The sequence below is a fragment of the Triturus cristatus genome, chromosome 9, assembly GCF_964204655.1.
Source record: "Triturus cristatus chromosome 9, aTriCri1.1, whole genome shotgun sequence".
NCBI lineage: Eukaryota > Metazoa > Chordata > Amphibia > Caudata > Salamandridae > Triturus > Triturus cristatus.
Genome location: NC_140592.1, coordinates 952,954,705 through 952,972,356, shown reverse-complemented (window position 1 = coordinate 952,972,356; position 17,652 = coordinate 952,954,705). Strand labels below are relative to the sequence as shown.

The window sequence follows — 17,652 nt, the reverse complement described above, 5'->3', positions numbered from 1 at the left end:
CAGGATTTCCACCTTCCAAAGGGTCCCCTGGCACAGCAAACTTTCTCTCTATTTGATCACTGTCAGTTCGATTTTTCTACCTAAACCTCTCTTCCTCAATACCTAGCTTGCCCTCCGACTCGGTCTCTCTACTCAGCATTATCTTAAGGATTTTAGGTTTGACTGGCAAAACATATTTTAACTGTTTTTGAGGAACAAATAATATAGTTTTGATTGGCATCATGCAGGCTTGATTGGAAAAGAATTGGGTAAGAAATTTCAAATTTGTTCCTTACGTGGGCCCTGCAAATATGTCTTGCATGGGTCCCTCAAAATCCCTAAGATGGCACTGTGTAGAAAGTCACCCTCTGCTGTATTGCAACAGAGACAGTTTGGATCAGCAGTCCAGTTTATCCGTCAAGTAGATGCAATGCAAGTACTTAAATTGGATCAGGCGAAATTGCGCAGAAATCGCAGATACCTGGGGACCCATCAAACCCATTGCTAATTGAAAATGATTATGTTGCCTAAGGTGGAACTCAGATTTCGCCTACAGAACAGGGAAGGGAATCAGAGTGTTGATGACCAGTGAGTTGTATATGGCTGACGCTTGAGGCCACTGAGAGAAGCGGGTCATAATCGGATTGTATTCCATCAGGTCAGCTGTCATGGGCAAATATGACTGAAGTGCATGTCTCAGCTATAGGTATCTATAGACCTTTCTAACTAAAATTTACTCTGCAGGTCGTCAACAATTGTTTTTAAGCCTTTATTACCAATAATATGGCGAAGGGATGTTATGCTTGGGGTGTCCCATCCCCAGAATACCTGTGCCACTGCAGAACATAGACAGCCACCTAAAAAATCAATTTTAAGACATTGTAGGGGAGGCAAATACCACAAATATCTAAGTAGTGCAATATGATTTGTGCACTGATCATGCACAGTAATTTAAATGTCAGTCACATTGGTGCATTTCTGCCGGCAGGAAGGCAACTCCAGGAAGAGAAAACTGCAGTCTATCAGTTCTGTGGTAAAAGTGAAGACATTTAACAGTGATGGTCAAGATGAGGATGATGAAGAGGAAGATGATGACCGTGGGTCACGGCCAGCAAGCCTTCCAAGCAGCGTGTCCGTCCCCGCTAAGCCTGAAAGGAGGTATGTCTATCATTAGAGAATCCTACATAGTATTGTTACAAATGTGTTTACTTGTATGTAAGTTGCTTATGTGTTTAATCTACCATGTTGAGTTATTGTAGTCATTTTTAACACAAAAGGTTGAAATTTACATTACAATACTGCATGGATGTGAAGATTGCCAAGTAAGCAGATACGCTAAACAGAGACCGATGAACAAGAAATATTTTACATTTAGAGAACAAAAGAAAAATCCAAGTATCAGGAAAAGGGCATGTCGGAGATTGGTACCAAAGAGCTGAAAGTATAAAGGAGCTTTCTGAGCAAAGGCAAGGAGGAGATGGGATGAACTGAAAGTTGCATGTTGTTTTGCCAGAAAGACAGAATCATTACTGGGTGATGGCTGTCAGGAACCGTACGACCCCCCCCCCCCTCACCCCCCAAATGCCTTTCTGGCATTAGGGGGGTGAGAAGGCCTTTGATGCTGTGTACTTGCCTTTCTTTGAGGCCGCCCTCGTCAAATTCGGCTTTGGTCCGAATTTTAGGAAATGGGTGGCACTATTGTACACGGAACTGAGGGCAAAAGTAAGGGTCAACGGTAGGCTTTCACCTGCATTCTTAATCTCCTGTGTGATCAGACAGAGATATCCCTTGTACCCACTGCTATTCACTTTAGTGATAGAACCCCAAGCATGCATAATCAGACTACACCTAATAGTTGCGGGTTTCCAGATCTCACTAGACGACAGGGAAGAAGAAAGAATTTCACTATATGCTGATGACATCCTTCGGTTTATTACGAACGTATCAACCACCACCCCCACTGTGGTCTCCATCCTCGAGGAATAAGGCCGGTTCTCGGGTTATAAAATTAATTATCGCAAGTCCATATTATACAGCCCAATGCAAGATATGGACTGCACGCCGATAACCGGAGACTTATGTTTTACTACAGCGGGATTTCAGTATCTTGGGATTTTTCTCACCCTCTAACCCTATAACATGTTGCACGCATAATATACATCGGGTTCTCTCAAACTTCAAGCAAGATGTGAATAGAAGGAGAGAATTGCCACTCACCATGATGGGCCGAGCAGCAATGTACAAAATGATCTCATTACCCCAATTCTTATATGTGCTGCAGAACACATACAACCCCCTCCCTCGATCAATATTTAGGGAAGTAGATTCTGAACTCCTCGCACTCCTCTGGTTGAAGGACCACCCCAGAATTGCACTAAAGTGTCTACAACGTAACCCGTACAGTGGGGGACTCGCGCTTCCAGACGTGGAGGCTTACTACTGGGCAGCTCACCTTACCCCCATATATGACTGGATACCCACTCCCGGGGACCACCCCACTTACAGACTAGAAAGGGAAACACTTAACCATAAAACATTCACACACTATCTATATGGAGGGAAAGTTACCCACAGACTACTCCCTGCAGCTAGAGTCACTTTGTAAGTGTGGAACAGGACCAATACCACGTTGGGCTGGGCACACAAAATAACTCTGGGGTAAATGCAGGACTTGGACTGAGAGGCGACGTTGATTTCCCCCTAGAAAGGTCGCAATCAAAGCCAGACTCCATCTTATCCAATACAAAATTCTCCACCGGGCCTTCTACGACAAGGACAAACTACAAAAAATGGGACGCGCTGAGTCGTCCCTGTGCCTGCGTTGTTGGACAGGCACAGGCAATTTTCTCCAAACGCTTTAGGAGTGTCCACAAATGGGGATCTATTGGCAGATGATAATCGCTGAGTTGAATGCAATACAGGGAATCTCCCTCCCATTCCACCCTAGATTCATCCTTTTGGGTATCCCAGGAGACGTAGATGTTCCCCGACCCCAAGTTCTTTTCAGCGCACTGGGCCTGTTGGTGGCCAAGAAAGATATTGCACGTCACTGGGGCGAACAAGAAACCCCTACACTACAAGAATGGAACAGGGGTATGGATTTGTACATGGCAGCAGGTAGGGTGACATACAAAAGTAGGGGTTGGCCCAAAAAGTTAAAGAAACTATGGGGGGTAGTTGGATGAGACACTATGGTTTGAGCCCGAGCGTTGGGGATACCCAATCCACTGTAACTGGGTTATCGGCCCAATAGAACCTTGCTGGACCCTGGAGAGGGGGAGTGGGGTGGGCTGTAGGATGCGGCCCTGCCGTGAAGTGTACCAGGGTCATAGATGTAACTATGTTTGTACTTTAATTTGTGTCCCTCCGATGCTCACCAGAAGTGGGAATTACCAGGTGGTTGTGTATGGTCTAAGTGCAATTTTGTTGTTGCAGTTATGTCAATGTTTACAGTTGATGCAAAAAAAAAAATACATATATATTACAAGAACAAAAATTAAAAAAGGTTTGGGTTATTCACACAGCAAAATTCCAGAATTGTAAAAGACTCAAGGTTTAGGAATATCACGTAAAATTGGAATAGTATGAGCGGGAAACAATACAATCTAGTCTGAAATAATTAGATAATTGCATTTTGGAAATAAGCATGTCTAGTTGATTTTTCAAAGTATTGTTTAAATATTGTGTTCTACCAGTTGATCTCACACATTGTTCACACGAAGGCCCATGTCTTGTAATTTCATTTGTTATTCTTATATTTGTTCTCAAGTCTTACTTGTTCTCAAGTCTTACTTACTTGACAAACAATCTAAGATTACTTTATATATTTTCGTCTTTTGCCCAGGCTGGAGTCCTTTCTTTCCTCATTATCAACAGAGATGTTCTTTTAGAGACACTCTGTGCTGCTAATCAGGACTGTCAGACCAATGGCTGTACATGTTTTTGATATATAGCGTTAACATTAACAAGCATTGGCATAGCCAATAGGTCTCGCTTTTGGGACCTTATATGTGTTTAGCAATGCAACAGTTGATGGTGTTGCACCAAGGATATTGTGCTGCATAACTAAATACTTATTATGTCCCAAAAGCGAGACCTATTGGCTATGCCAATGCTTGTTTGTCTTGCTATTAACTTTGGGGATGTTTAGCGGATCTTCACAAAATGTGTCATACTCTTGGTTCATCCTGTTAAATTTTAGAAAATCTATTTTTTGTACAGATCTGTCTGAGAGAAAAAAAATATTGGGGTGGTGCATTTTCCATCTTAGCCCCATAAGTTTGGCATAAAAATAAGATTTTGCCCGAGTGGTTTGATGCCAATCTCTTCTGTAGTGTTTGAGAAATGACTGTTAGAAACAGGGGTGTTGTTGATTTGAAAGAGTTATGAACCCTATTAGAAGTAGGTGTCCACTTGTAATTAGGGCCTAGCGTGCTTTGAAGGTGACATTGGGGGGCAGAGTACCCTGTGTGGTATGGGGTTATGCTAGTCTGTGTTCAGAGTCTTTGAAACAGAGCAAGGGATTCTCAAATGCTATTGTGTAAATGAATCCTTTCGTTGGAAGCGTGGGTGCTTGTCGAGTTGCGAATCAATGTAAGTTATCAAAATAGACCATATTGTGTTAATGCCAACGGCATATTTTCTGTATAAGGTAGTATTAGAGTACGGTGCGAGAAGATAAAAGCTCTCCAACACTACTTGCAAAATATTGTTTGACATATATGAATTGATATAATTGCGAAGCCGTTTTTTGATATCAAAATATTGTTTGACATATATGTATTGATATAATTGTGAAGCCATTTTGTGATCTCATAAGTTTGCAAAGCTCTGCAGGTTTGTCGCAGATGTCATCAGTGATGTAATTTCACGTCATCGGTGAAGTCGTCTGTGATGTCATCTGTGATGTTATCTGTGGGGTCGGGAGCAGTGCATGGTGGGGATAGAGTTATGGTTTGTGAAGCATATCTTAACTTGGGATTTTCTAGAGTTCTAAGTTTTGCTTTAGAGCTTTAACTTCACTTTACCTATGTTTTTATGTGAAAATGTCTGTGTGCGTGTGCAGGTATATGTGAGCACTTCACACCTACATGCCCTGGGGTCCCAGTTCTCCCCTCGCCCCGCCCGCCCTCCACCTCACGCAGTTCGTGATTGCCTCGGTGATGTGCGCTGTGCATCACTTCTGAGGCTGACAATGTAATAACTCCCTGGCCGCCCCCACCTTGACAGGTGAATTGGATGGGAAAAAAAGGATGGCTGGGGATGGGAAGTGGGGGGGGGGGGCTCTGCAGCTGCTCAGTAGGTGGGTGGCAGGGCTGAAGGTGCAGTGGGGAGCGGTATACCAAAGGTGCTGAAATATTGATGTTTGTAGTGATGTCATCTGTGATGTTATCTGTGGGGTCGGGAGCAGTGCATGGTGGGGATAGAGTTATGGTTTGTGAAGCATATCTTAACTTGGGATTTTCTAGAGTTCTAAGTTTTGCTTTAGAGCCATAACTTCACTTTACCTATGTTTTTATGTGAAAATGTCTGTGTGCGTGTGCAGGTATATGTGAGCACTTCACACCTACATGCCCTGGGGTCCCAGTTCTCCCCTCGCCCGCCCTCCACCTCACGCAGTTCGTGATTGCCTCGGTGATGTGCGCTGTGCATCACTTCTGAGGCTGACAATGTAATAACTCCCTGGCCGCCCCCACCTTGACAGGTGAATTGGATGGGAAAGAAAGGATGGCTGGGGATGGGAAGTGGGGGGGGGGCTCTGCAGCTGCTCGGTAGGTGGGTGGCAGGGCTGAAGGTGCAGTGGGGAGCAGTATACCAAAGGTGCTGAAATATTGATGTTTGTATTGTCTCACAACTGTCAAGGGCTGGGTGGGGGGGGGGGGGGTGTCACACCTGCATATGTTTAGTTTACCGTTGTTAAGGAGGGGTGCTGTGATACCTGGGCTCGGGATGGGGGGGGGATTCTAATGCTTCCTTCTATAATTGATGATTACTCGTTTCCTTCTATTATGTACGGCGTTTCGTAATTTAATGTGGCTCCATGGCATGCCCTGGGGTCCATTTTCCAGTGATTGAGCGGCAGTTATGAGTGGGGCTCAGCGGTGACATGGAAAGGCCGCTGTCTTTGGGCCTGAGGATGGGGGCTGGCTCCCCAGCAGCACTTTAGCCATACTGAGGTCGGGTGTGTGTCCCTGGAGAGAGTGGTACTGTCCCTGTCACTCCACCCAGCTTCTTTTCTGAGGGTGACCGGGATGGTGCTTAAGTGACAGAGAGGGGAGTCCGCCCCCGCAAATCATGAGCCATTGATTCATAGCAGCTGCATCGATAGCGACCTGGCGCAGGAACTTAAAAACCTGCAAGAGTGAAAAGTGTTGTTGGTTTGAAATTGCTTCGGGTTCATGTTACCGTTGAGACAATTGCTTCGGTGGGCTGTACCGTCTAATAAACTTAATTTAATAGTAATAATTATAGGTCCTGGCTTTATTAAGTAAATACGAGCCAGCTTTGAGTAGACACTGTGAACTTGAATTCTAGGCGCTATTTCAAAACTTCGTAGCGCACGTCACATGCGCAGGCACATCCTTGTAGTCCTCAGAAGATGTTGGCGTTTCAGTCTGCGGTGCTTGGCGGGAGTCGGTGCCCCTCCCCCTTTTCCTGCAACTCTGTATCCAGGGTAATTCGGCAAGGACTTTAATTTGTAACTGCGTATTTATTTATTTATTTTATTTAGTGCATTTTTATAAAGCGCGGACATTACCCAAAGGTGTCAGAGCGCTGTACAATAGAGCTAGTTACGTTACAAGAGAAAGGTGGTACAAAATAGAACATTACGAAGACTAACTAGTGCTTTTCAGGCCTCCAAATACAGTGCATGTGCGCCGGGCGCGCGCACCATTTGTCAGCCTGCCTGATCACTTTCGTGGCCGCTTTGATGTTCACAGTGGCCGCGCGGCTCACTGAGAACATCAAAGCGGCCGCGAAAGTGATCAGGCAGGCTGACAAATGGTGCGCGCGCCCGGCGCACATGCACTGTATTTGGCGGCCTGAAAAGCACTAGTTTGCACTTCCAAATCCCCGTTTTCTAAAGGTCTCGCCAGAGCAGCGCTAAAGCGCTGGCTCAGGCGAGACCTAAACATTGATTGTAATGCAGTGTATTGTAGTGTGTTCGGAGCCTGTGTGGCTTTAGGTACACATGGTTTTCGTACTCCTGCCATCTAGTGTTGGGCCCGAACATTACAAGTTGTTTTTCTTTGACGAAGCTTTGAGTTAGGGATGTAGAGTGACTCCTTATTTAATTCACAATTCGATTTTGCACCTACTACACTCTTTGATTTATTTTTCGCGCCAATGGGTTCTGGTGAGTTAACATATGGCTCCAAAAATGATACGTTTCCTTTCAGGGACTTTAACCTTTGCTTCGGTACATTGGTTCGGGAGGAAAACTACAGTCGCCTTTGCTTGAAGTCACACAGTCTACTCCTCTCATGTCACTCAATACAGTCTCAACATCGCCTCCAAAAATGTTGGCAGATGAAGCAGACTCCCTTTCGGTTCTGCCCTCATTGTATTTTTTTTTTTTAAACAGATTTTTATTGGTTTCCTTGACAGCAAACAATCATGAGCCATGGAACAGTGCTAGGGGATATGGTTTCACGCCCCAACTAAATGACATTCAGCAGCTAACATGCAAGTCAGTAAGGTTCAACATATCTACAGACCCTGGTGCATTTCAATGTCCGCACAAACTCATTGATAACCGGGAAGAGACCCGGGTCTTTGAATGGGATCGAATGGAACCATGCACTCCCTGCAGAACACCAATCCAACATTCCGGTCGGAGTTCCGAATAAAACCTATGCCCGTGGGTGGAGGCAAATGAAACCTAAATGGGCACCCCCACCCTCCCCCCCCCTAACTACCCACCCCCCAGGTGTGTCATTTAAGTGCAGATCTTGGAGGAGCTAGGGGAATTGTATCCACTGTTGAGGCAACTCTGTGAAGTGAGGGGGAATGTAAGGGGAGACAGATAGGCCCAGGACTGGCTCCCTGACCCTCCCCGGGGAGTGAAACCAGTGTGGACGTCTGTACTACCAGTGTGGACGTCTGTACTACCAGCGGGCTAATCTGCCGCCGCCGCTGGACCAATCTCGGGTGCTTCGTCGTCCGTATTGTCAGGTTTTTAGCACCTCTACTAGTAGTTCTGTAGTAGGGGATCTCTGTGTATAGTCATAATCTAGTGAATAGTCCCGCCCATGTGCGTGGACCCCGGAGCAATAAAAAATAATCTCTAAAAGGTGACAAATCATGCAGACCTGCATACACCTTTAAGAGAGAATTTAATTTAAAGACAGATAATGCAGCCTATACCCACAGGCTACACTGTCCAGTACTTCAACTAGAATTCCACCAACATCCACAAACAGCACTGCCTGTCTAGTTTTTCTCCACATAGGAAAAAACCCTGCCTCTACCAGCAAAAGCCTCTGGAATGATAGAGAGGAAGGAGTGGACAGACAAGCCCCATAGGCTGCCATTATGTGGCTTGGAACAGGATACTGTGCCTTTAAGAAAACTTTCCAGTTTTCCAGAACTTTCCCCAGTATCCCAGAATGCCCAGCAGGTCCCATTTACTTTCAGTTCTTTTTTCCGGCTCCTGCTAGCAGGACCCTGGAGCATTGAGCTCTCCCCTTTCAAGGGTTTAATTGAGATTTTGGCAATTTTAGTCATTTTTTCTTGTGTTTAGTAGCTGGTACTGTCAACATGCCTGGCTTGTTCGACAAGTGCCCGGAATGTGGTCGAAAGAAGGCTAAAACTGATCCACACGATGTGTGCATAGGTTGCCTTCCCCAGTCCCACGTGCCTGAAAGCTGTACCATCTGCCACTCGTTCTCTGCAAGGACCCTGAGGGACAGAATGAAGATCAGGCTTCAAGTTCTAGAGGAACGAAGACTGAAGGCACCAGGTGGGTCTGGAGGGGCTGATTTGGCCCATACTGAGGCCTCTGGGGGGCTCCCCAGGGGCAGGAAGACCAGTAAGCGCTCCCACTCCCCGTCGACGTCGAGGGCGTCGACGGCGACGTCGAGGAGGATGACCACCGTCTGTTCGCCGTCCCCCCAGGGCTCTGGGGAGAAGCGGCGTCGACTATCGCCGTCGAGGGACGTGCATAGGCCGCCGTCGACTACATCGGCGCCGTCGTCGGCCCCGTCCAGCGGTCGTCGTCGAGATGGGACCCGGCGTCGGCATTCGCCGTCGAGGGATCGCAGCTCGCCGTCTATGAAGAGGAGAAGGAGATCGACGTCGAGACGCTTGAGGTCGCCGTCGAGGCGAAGGTCGCCGTCGAGGCGAAGATCGCCGTCGAGGCGAAGATCGACGCCGAGGAGAAGATCGGCGTCGAGGCACAGGTCGCCGTCGAGGCGCAGATCGCCGTCGAGGCGCAGATCGCCGTCGAGGCGCAGGTCGGCGTCGAGGCGCAGATCGACGTCGAGGAGAAGATCGACGTCGAGGAGTAGATCGACGTCGAGGAAGAGAGAGTCACCGGGATCGGTGTACTCGGTGGTGTATACGCCGCCGCGGATGCCTCCGTCGCCTCCTCCTCTCCCGCCGACGCCGCCTCCACTGCCACCACCACCACCTCCACCTCCACCGCCACCGCCACCGCCACCTCCACAAACACCTCCACCGCCGCCACCTCCGCCACCGCCACCTCGGCCGCGGGCGCTGCCTCCGCCGCCCCAGCCTCTGTCGCTGCCACGCACCCCTGTGGGGCCGCCGCCGGTTCCTCCGCGGTCGGTTTCCCTTCCACGGTACCCGACTCCGCCGCAGGGGACCCCGAAACCACGACGCCCACGGTCGCCTGGACCAGCGAGGCCGGTGGACAGGCCGAAGCCGAAGAGGTCGCGCTCCCGCTCTCATAGGAGGAGAAAATCACAGAGCCGTGGACGGTCTTCGTCGGACTCAAGACGACGCCGTAGGAGGTATAGGTCCAGGTCGCGCACGCGCTCCTCGGACAGAGGTCTTTCCCCGACGCTGTCGGACTCCCCGGGGACGAGGGTGTCTCCGGTGGACGACCTGGTGTCTTTCCAAGAGGTGCTGTTGCGTGGGGCTGCAAAGTTGGGTATCACGGTGACGGTTCCAACACCCACGACGTCCGTGATATTCGAGACGCTTCATAAAAAACACCTGTCTCGCCCCCTACTGCCTTTGGTACCAGGACTGGTGGAACCCGCCTTGGAACTGTTCCTTACTCCCGCGACGACGAAGGCCGCTCCTTCCAGGCTCATGAAAAAGTACAGGGCCCCGGAGTCGGATCCGTCATTTCTGAGAGTGGACCCGAAGCCGGATTCGGTGATCGTGACGGCGGCAAGAAAACAACTTGCGACCGCCCCGGCCTCCGCGGTTCCGCCCGACAAAGAAAGCCGCTGGCTGGATTCTGCGGGCAGGAAGGTGTGTGGCACCGCCGCCACCACCATGAAGGCGGCGAGTGCAGGGGCTTTGTTGGGCCGTTACGACTGGGCCCTGTGGGAGTCCCTGCAGCAATATGCAGACCTCCTGCCACGGGACAAGAAGGAGGACTTCTTGGAGACGGTGCGCGAAGGCATGCTGGTGTCGAATCAAACGATCAGCGCAGCGGCGGATGTAGCTTTATTGGCCGCCCACGCCTACTGTCACGGCGTCCACCAGCGGCGTCATTCGTGGTTGCGCCTGACGTCACTCAAGCCAGAGGCGCAAAGAGTGGCCAACCTGCCCTTCTCGGGGGAAACCCTGTTCGGGAAACATGCGGATGATGAGATGGCCCGCATGAAGGCTGAAGCGGAAACCCTGACGGCCGTCGGGTTGGAGAAGGCCGAGAAAAAGAAGCGCCCGTTCCAAAGGAGGTTCGGATCGTCGGGCAGAGGGCGAGGGCAGGGCTCGGGACAGCAGCAGCCACAACAGCAGCAGTTCCGCAAGCCCTTCCAGAAACGCCAGAGGGGTAGAGTAGGCCAGCAGGCTACTACCACAACCAAGGGCCCGGCCGGGTCTCGGCCCTGAGCGGTTACTTCCCCCTCAACCATTACCCACTCCAGTGGGGGGAAGCATTCAATTTTTTCCGGCAGAGTGGAGAAAAATTACTCAGGACAAGTGGGTGCTGAATATTGTTTGCAATGGATACAGTCTTCGGTTTATCAGCCCGCCTCCAGCGATTCCGCCGGTCAGCTCTCGATTCCAGCTGAGAGAGCTCCAGGCGGAGGCAGACATCTTGTTGAGAAAAAAGGCGGTAGAAGAGGTACCTCTGTCTCAAAGGGGAAGAGGTCTGTACTCTCGGTTCTTCCTCGTTCGCAAGAAGGACAAGAACGAGTTCAGGCCCATTCTGGATTTGAGGCAGGCAAACAAATGGATTCGCAGAGAGAAGTTCCGTATGCTTTCGTTGCACCAGATTTACCCTCGGCTGCAACGGGGAGACTGCAACGGGGAGACTGGCTCTGTGCCATAGATCTACAGGATGCGTACTTCCATGTGCCCATAGCGAGGAAGCACAGGAAGTTCCTGCGATTCCAAGTCGGCGCCAATCACTATCAATACACAGTACTGCCATTCGGGCTAAAATCTGCGCCCAGGACTTTTTCAAAGTGCATGGCGGTGGTGGCGGCACACCTGCGGAAGAACAAGGTGTTTGTCTACCCGTATCTGGACGATTGGCTGATCAAGGCATCATCCTTCGCGGAAGCGCAAGAACACTTCCGATGGACGTGCGAGCTCTTGCACAAGCTGGGGTTACACGTCAACATGTCCAAGTCGGTCACGACTCCGGTCCAGTGCATACAGTACCTGGGGGCCTCCATCGATACGCGGTCAGCAAGCGTGTCTCCTTCGGAGGAGAGACGGTTATCACTCCTTCGGAAGGCTCAGGACCTCAGGACTGCTCCATCGACAACAGTGCGGAAGGTGTCGTCTCTACTGGGATCGATGGCCTCCTGTATCTTCCTCACGCCTCACGCTCGGCTGCACATGAGACCACTGCAGGAGTGTTTGGAGGATCAGTGGGATCAGAGGACAGGCTCTTGGGACGACAAGATACGCCTGTCGCTGCATGCTCTTCAGTCTCTGAAGTGGTGGTGTTCGGCGGAAAACCTCCTCAAGGGGGTTCCCTTCCACAAGGACATTCCCACGACGAGTGTCGTGACGGATGCGTCTCTCCAGGGCTGGGGAGCGCATTCCGGGGACTTGCAGATTCAGGGGAAGTGGTCTGCTTTGGAAGCGACGTACCACATCAATTTCCTGGAACTCAGATCTGTCTTCCTGGCACTGAAGGCCTTCCTTCCGTCCTTCCAGACCAACTCGCTGCTGATACAGACGGACAATACAACCACGATGTATTATCTCAACAAGCAGGGGGGGTCGAGATCGCGCACTCTGTCGCAGGAGGCGCAGGCGATCTGGCGCTGGCTGCTGGCCAGAGGACTGACGATTACGGCCACGCATCTGCCAGGAGTGCAGAATGCTCAGGCGGACGCCTTGAGCAGGCTGATTCAGGAAAACCACGAATGGGTCATAAACGACGAAGTACTAGGAGAAGTCTTCGCAAGGTGGGGGACTCCAGACGCAGATCTGTTCGCCACCGCCGAAAACAGCAAATGCCGAGACTTCGCATCCAGGTACTACCAGCGGGGGACGCTGGGGAATGCGCTATGGATCGATTGGTCGAACAGCTTTCTGTACGCTTTTCCACCCATTCCCCTGATTCCGGCGGTGCTCATCAAGTTGTCCCAGTCCAGGGCGCGGATGATCCTGATCGCCCCGGAGTGGCCCAGGCAGTGGTGATTCACGGACCTTCTTCACCGGTCTCTCCTTCCTCACATGCGGTTGCCGTGCAGGCCGGACCTTCTCACGAAGTTCGGGGGGCGGATGGTGCACCCCAACCTCTCGTCTTTGAGTTTGGCGGCATGGCTCCTGAAATAGTGCAATATGGCCATCTGAATCTACCAGACGATTGTATGGACATTCTGAAGGAGTCTAAGCGACCTTCCACTAGAACATCCTATGCTTACAAGTGGAAGAGGTTCTGTATCTGGTGTAAGTCCAAGAACTTTGATCCGACAACATGTAAGGAAGATGTCATCCTTCCATACCTTTTACATCTGGCGCAGTCTGGCCTTAATTTTCATTCCATTAAGGTTCATCTGGCTGCTTTGACTGCTTACAGGAAATGCCCTTCACAGACTTCCTTCTTTCAGATCCCTGTGGTCAAGGATTTTTTGGAAGGCTTGAAGAAAGTGTTTCCTCCCGTCAGACTTCCCTCGCCTTCCTGGGACTTGAATGTGGTGCTGTCCAGACTGATGAAGGAGCCTTTTGAACCCATTCACAAGGCTTCATTGCAGCACCTATCCTGGAAGGCGGCGTTCCTAGTGGCCATTACATCGGCCCGCAGGGTGAGTGAACTTCAGGCATTATGTTGTCAAGAACCTTATACTGTATTTCATGCTGCTAAGGTTGTGATGCGTACTCACCCTAAATTTCTTCCTAAGGTTGTCTCTGATTTTCATGTTAACCAGACCATAACTTTACCTACGTTCTTTCAGAATCCCTCTTCGCCAGCGGAAAGGTCTCTCCATTCCCTGGATGTTCGGAGGGTGTTGAAATTTTATCTGGATAAGACCAAGGATATTCGTAGGTCTGACCAATTGTTTGTTAATTATGGCTCAGTCAGGACTGGTCTTGCGACCTCTAAGCAGTCCATTTCTCGGTGGATTGTGTCCTGCATACAATTGTGTTATCAAAAGGCTAATAAGACCTTAGCGGGTAAACCTAAGGCTCATTCCACCAGGGGCAAAGCTGCCACGACGGCTTTGCTGCGTAATGTTCCGATTGCGGAAATCTGTAAGGCGGCCACTTGGTAGTCGGTCCATACCTTTGCTGCGCATTACTGTCTGGACACGGATGCCAGGGCAGATGCTCAGTTTGGGCAGGCTTCGCTGCGAAATTTGTTCGCACAGTAGTGGTAGTGTCTTATGTGTTCTCCACCGCTTTTGTTGTGTGGGGATGGGCTTGCCATTCTATTCACTAGATTATGACTATACACAGAGATCCCCTACTACAGAAGGAGTAGTTTCTTTTCTGTAACTCCAGTTCTGTAGTAGGGGTATCTCTGTTATAGTCATAAGCGCCCGCCCTCCTCCCCGGTGGAGAGATACTTATTCATATGTAGAATGCTACAGGTCTGGCGTGCTACGCCTTCAAAAAGAACTGAAAGTAAATGGGACCTGCTGGGCATTCTGGGATACTGGGGAAAGTTCTGGAAAACTGGAAAGTTTTCTTAAAGGCACAGTATCCTGTTCCAAGCCACGTAATGGCAGCCTATGGGGCTTGTCTGTCCACTCCTTCCTCTCTATCATTCCAGAGGCTTTTGCTGGTAGAGGCAGGGTTTTTTCCTATGTGGAGAAAAACTAGACAGGCAGTGCTGTTTGTGGATGTTGGTGGAATTCTAGTTGAAGTACTGGACAGTGTAGCCTGTGGGTATAGGCTGCATTATCTGTCTTTAAATTAAATTCTCTCTTAAAGGTGTATGCAGGTCTGCATGATTTGTCACCTTTTAGAGATTATTTTTTATTGCTCCGGGGTCCACGCACATGGGCGGGACTATTCACTAGATTATGACTATAACAGAGATACCCCTACTACAGAACTGGAGTTACAGAAAAGAAACTACTCCTTCCCAAGCTCTCACCCTATCCATCGCCTTATCACTCCCCGTGCGGTTCGCAATCTGCATCCGAATCACTCACTCGCACTCAGCCCATTTTAAGAGGTCCGCTTTCCACTGAGCGGCACTAGGAGCCCGCTGGTCTTTCCAGTGGATAGTAATTTTCCTTTTGGCCAGTAGAAAACCAAGGTCGATAAATTTACTAGTAATTTTGTTTTTGGAGGTGTGAGGAAACCAGTGTAGGATGCAGTGAGCCATGAAGGGGTCCAAGTCCTGGGCAGTTATGTCCTCTAGCAGTGCTGTCACTTCCTCCCAATAACTATCCAACACCGGGCACTCCCACAGCATGTGTCTGAAATCTGCGTTATCTGCCAGGCATCTCTGGCAAGTCGCAGGGTGGGTCGGAAAGTATTTGTGCAGCTTCTGTGGGGTGAGATACGCCCTGTAAAGAATATGGAAGTGTGTTAACTGGAACCGCGCATTCCGTGTGCTCTTTCAGGCCCTCTCTACTAGTGCGTCCCATGCCTTATCAGGGATATCAGTCTCCAGGTCCTCTTCCCACTTAAGTTTCAAAGCGGAAAGAGAGGGTAAGGATTCCAACGTCATACGTCGATATAGGCATGTCACCGCCTTGTACGTGCCTGCCGCCAGCAACACATATTGGCACCCCATAGAGGTGGGCGGTTCTGTTAATCCAGTCCCCCAGTGCTTCCTGATGGCTGTCGTGAGGGCAGTGTACTGCAAAAAATCGCCGCCAGGCAAGTCATGCCGGGCATGCAGCGTAGCAAACGGGAGAAGGGCTCCTCCTTCATAGAGGTCTCCCATCGTGGTTAGGCCTTTCAGTGCCCAATCCTCCAGTTTGTGCCATGTGCCTCCGTGGGGCAAGGCCCTGCACATCTGCAAAGGTATCTATGGGGCATAGGGGCGATTGATCGAGGCCCTCTGCAGGTAGCGGTTACAACATTTCTGCGCCATGGCAAATTCTAGAGCGAGAGGACGGTGACCCATCGGGAGACGCAACACTATGCGGGACAAAACCATCAGAGGCCCAAATACCGCTCCTGGTTCGAACCCCCCCCACTCTCCCCCTCCCTCCCCTTCCCCCCAGCAAATCTGCCCTCATTGTAATGCAAAATACCCATGGTCCGATCAGCATGAGGAGTGTAAACTGTGCCTCCCTCCGGAGCACCACGAGTCCAACTGCATCTTTTTACTGGCCTTCATGTACAAGAAGACACTGAAGTACAGGAGAGAGCGAGAGATTCTGGCCACATTCTAGTATGCAACTGATGTTGCATTCGGACTCGCAATACTTCTTCAGGGAGCAGGGTCCCCTTGATTTTGAGGAAGAGTTAGCGGGCCCATCCGGGGCACCACTCGTAGAGAGCACACACAGCCCAGAGAATGTGTTGTTGGAAGTCTCCGACCAGGAACAAGATCACCCTTTGGCATCTACGCTGGTGAGAATGTATATAAAGAAGACACAGATGTCTGTGAGTACTGATCCCGGACACGGGGAGGGAAGGACACACAATCAGAAATAGTCATATGGTGGGGAAAAGCACTGCTCCTGAGGGGGTCCAGTATCAAGCCGCGAAAACCAGCCAAAAAAACAGCTGCTGTCCACTGGCACCCTCGAGTCCAGAGAAGATTTTAGACTTGAGACAACAGCCATGCTCTGCTTTGACGTCTTTGTGGTCCAAGGGCCCCAAGCCTTTGTCTTTGGAGCTGTAAGCATCGCAGCTAAAGTCTGAGCAGAAATAAAGGTCGAAAACTCACTCTGCACCCAGTTCAGAAGCTTTGGAGGACCCCCACTTGTGACAGACTGGTGAAGGAGGTCAACGCCTGGCAAAAAAGCCTACGTATTCACCCCAACACAGGCAGAATTTTGGCGAAGCCTCCACAGCCAGAGCTGGTTTTCTCACTTCCTCCCATTCCAAGAAAGAGTAGGCCTACTTTTGAAGAGGTACTTGAGAAGGATGTTTCTTGGCACCCAGAGCCTAAGAAACGGAGGACAAAATAACAACACCTCCACCTCTGCCTACCACACCAAAGCTGTCTCTGTTTGCTTGACATCTGCCTTCACCACCTTTTTTACTATGTCTACTCACACTACCACCAAGGCCAGTCTCACCATTACCTCCTGCACCCCCTTCACCAAACTCCCCAGAGGAGTCTGATCATTCCTTCTCAAAACCATACAGCCCATGCGAAGAAGGCACCAATACGATCAGGCATATAGATAGGCATATGGTAGGAGTGTTATTGATCCATGGGAAGACTGCAGTGTCGACCCCCATTAGGCTCATGGCAAAGAGCCATACTCAGCCAAACCATCGCAACCAGACAACATAACGTGCTGCAATACAGAGAGCTCCTCCACACCACAATGTCGCATTGCATGCATGCTATTGAGAATTTCTTAGTCAAGACCCTCTCTAAGACTGAATGTAAAGTTAAGTTCTTACCTATGTTAAAGGGTAGTCTAAAGGCAGCCCCGACAACTAAAAGCACCTTGTCAGAGTATTTACACCCCGTGCTAAATATTTTTTTTTTAAATTCAAGAACTCTCCTGTGCACAGGAGAAGCCCCACTCTGGATAAAGAGAGAAAGTGTATAGATGCTGAGGAAAAGCATATTACAGAAGGTGCTGCGAGGCAGCGGTGCATCACAAGCTCTGTGGCGTCATTCTACATTACAGATAGAATTTGAAAGAGACTATTAGTTATAAATTCCTCACCTTGTTATTACCCCCAGGCTTCAGACTGGATCCGGAGAATTTTTCTTCAGCAGTACCCCTGTGCAACGGTAGGTGGCGTTGGTTGACTCCGAGATCGTCGTTGGCGTCATGGTTGCTGGGATGACATCGTGGTATCTACTTGGAAGCTGCCCTCACGCGCTGACCTCAGTTCTTTCTTTTTCCGTGCCAGCCTGCGCAGATCCGGAGAGAGCGGTACCTCGAGTCACTTTTTGACTCTCTTCTTGCGACTTTTGTC

General features: G+C 49.8%; 1 protein-coding gene across 4 annotated transcripts in view; it reads left to right on the top strand.

The window, feature by feature from the left end:
• Positions 1 to 17,652, top strand: part of ZC3H14 (zinc finger CCCH-type containing 14) — a 299,808-nt gene that overhangs the window by 127,266 nt on the left and 154,890 nt on the right. For all 4 annotated transcript variants that reach the window (XM_085626576.1, XM_085626575.1, XM_085626578.1 and 1 more), the window contains one exon: positions 968 to 1,137. In XM_085626576.1, the coding sequence (XP_085482702.1) occupies positions 968 to 1,137 (170 nt within the window). The remainder of the gene's footprint in view (positions 1 to 967; positions 1,138 to 17,652) is intronic.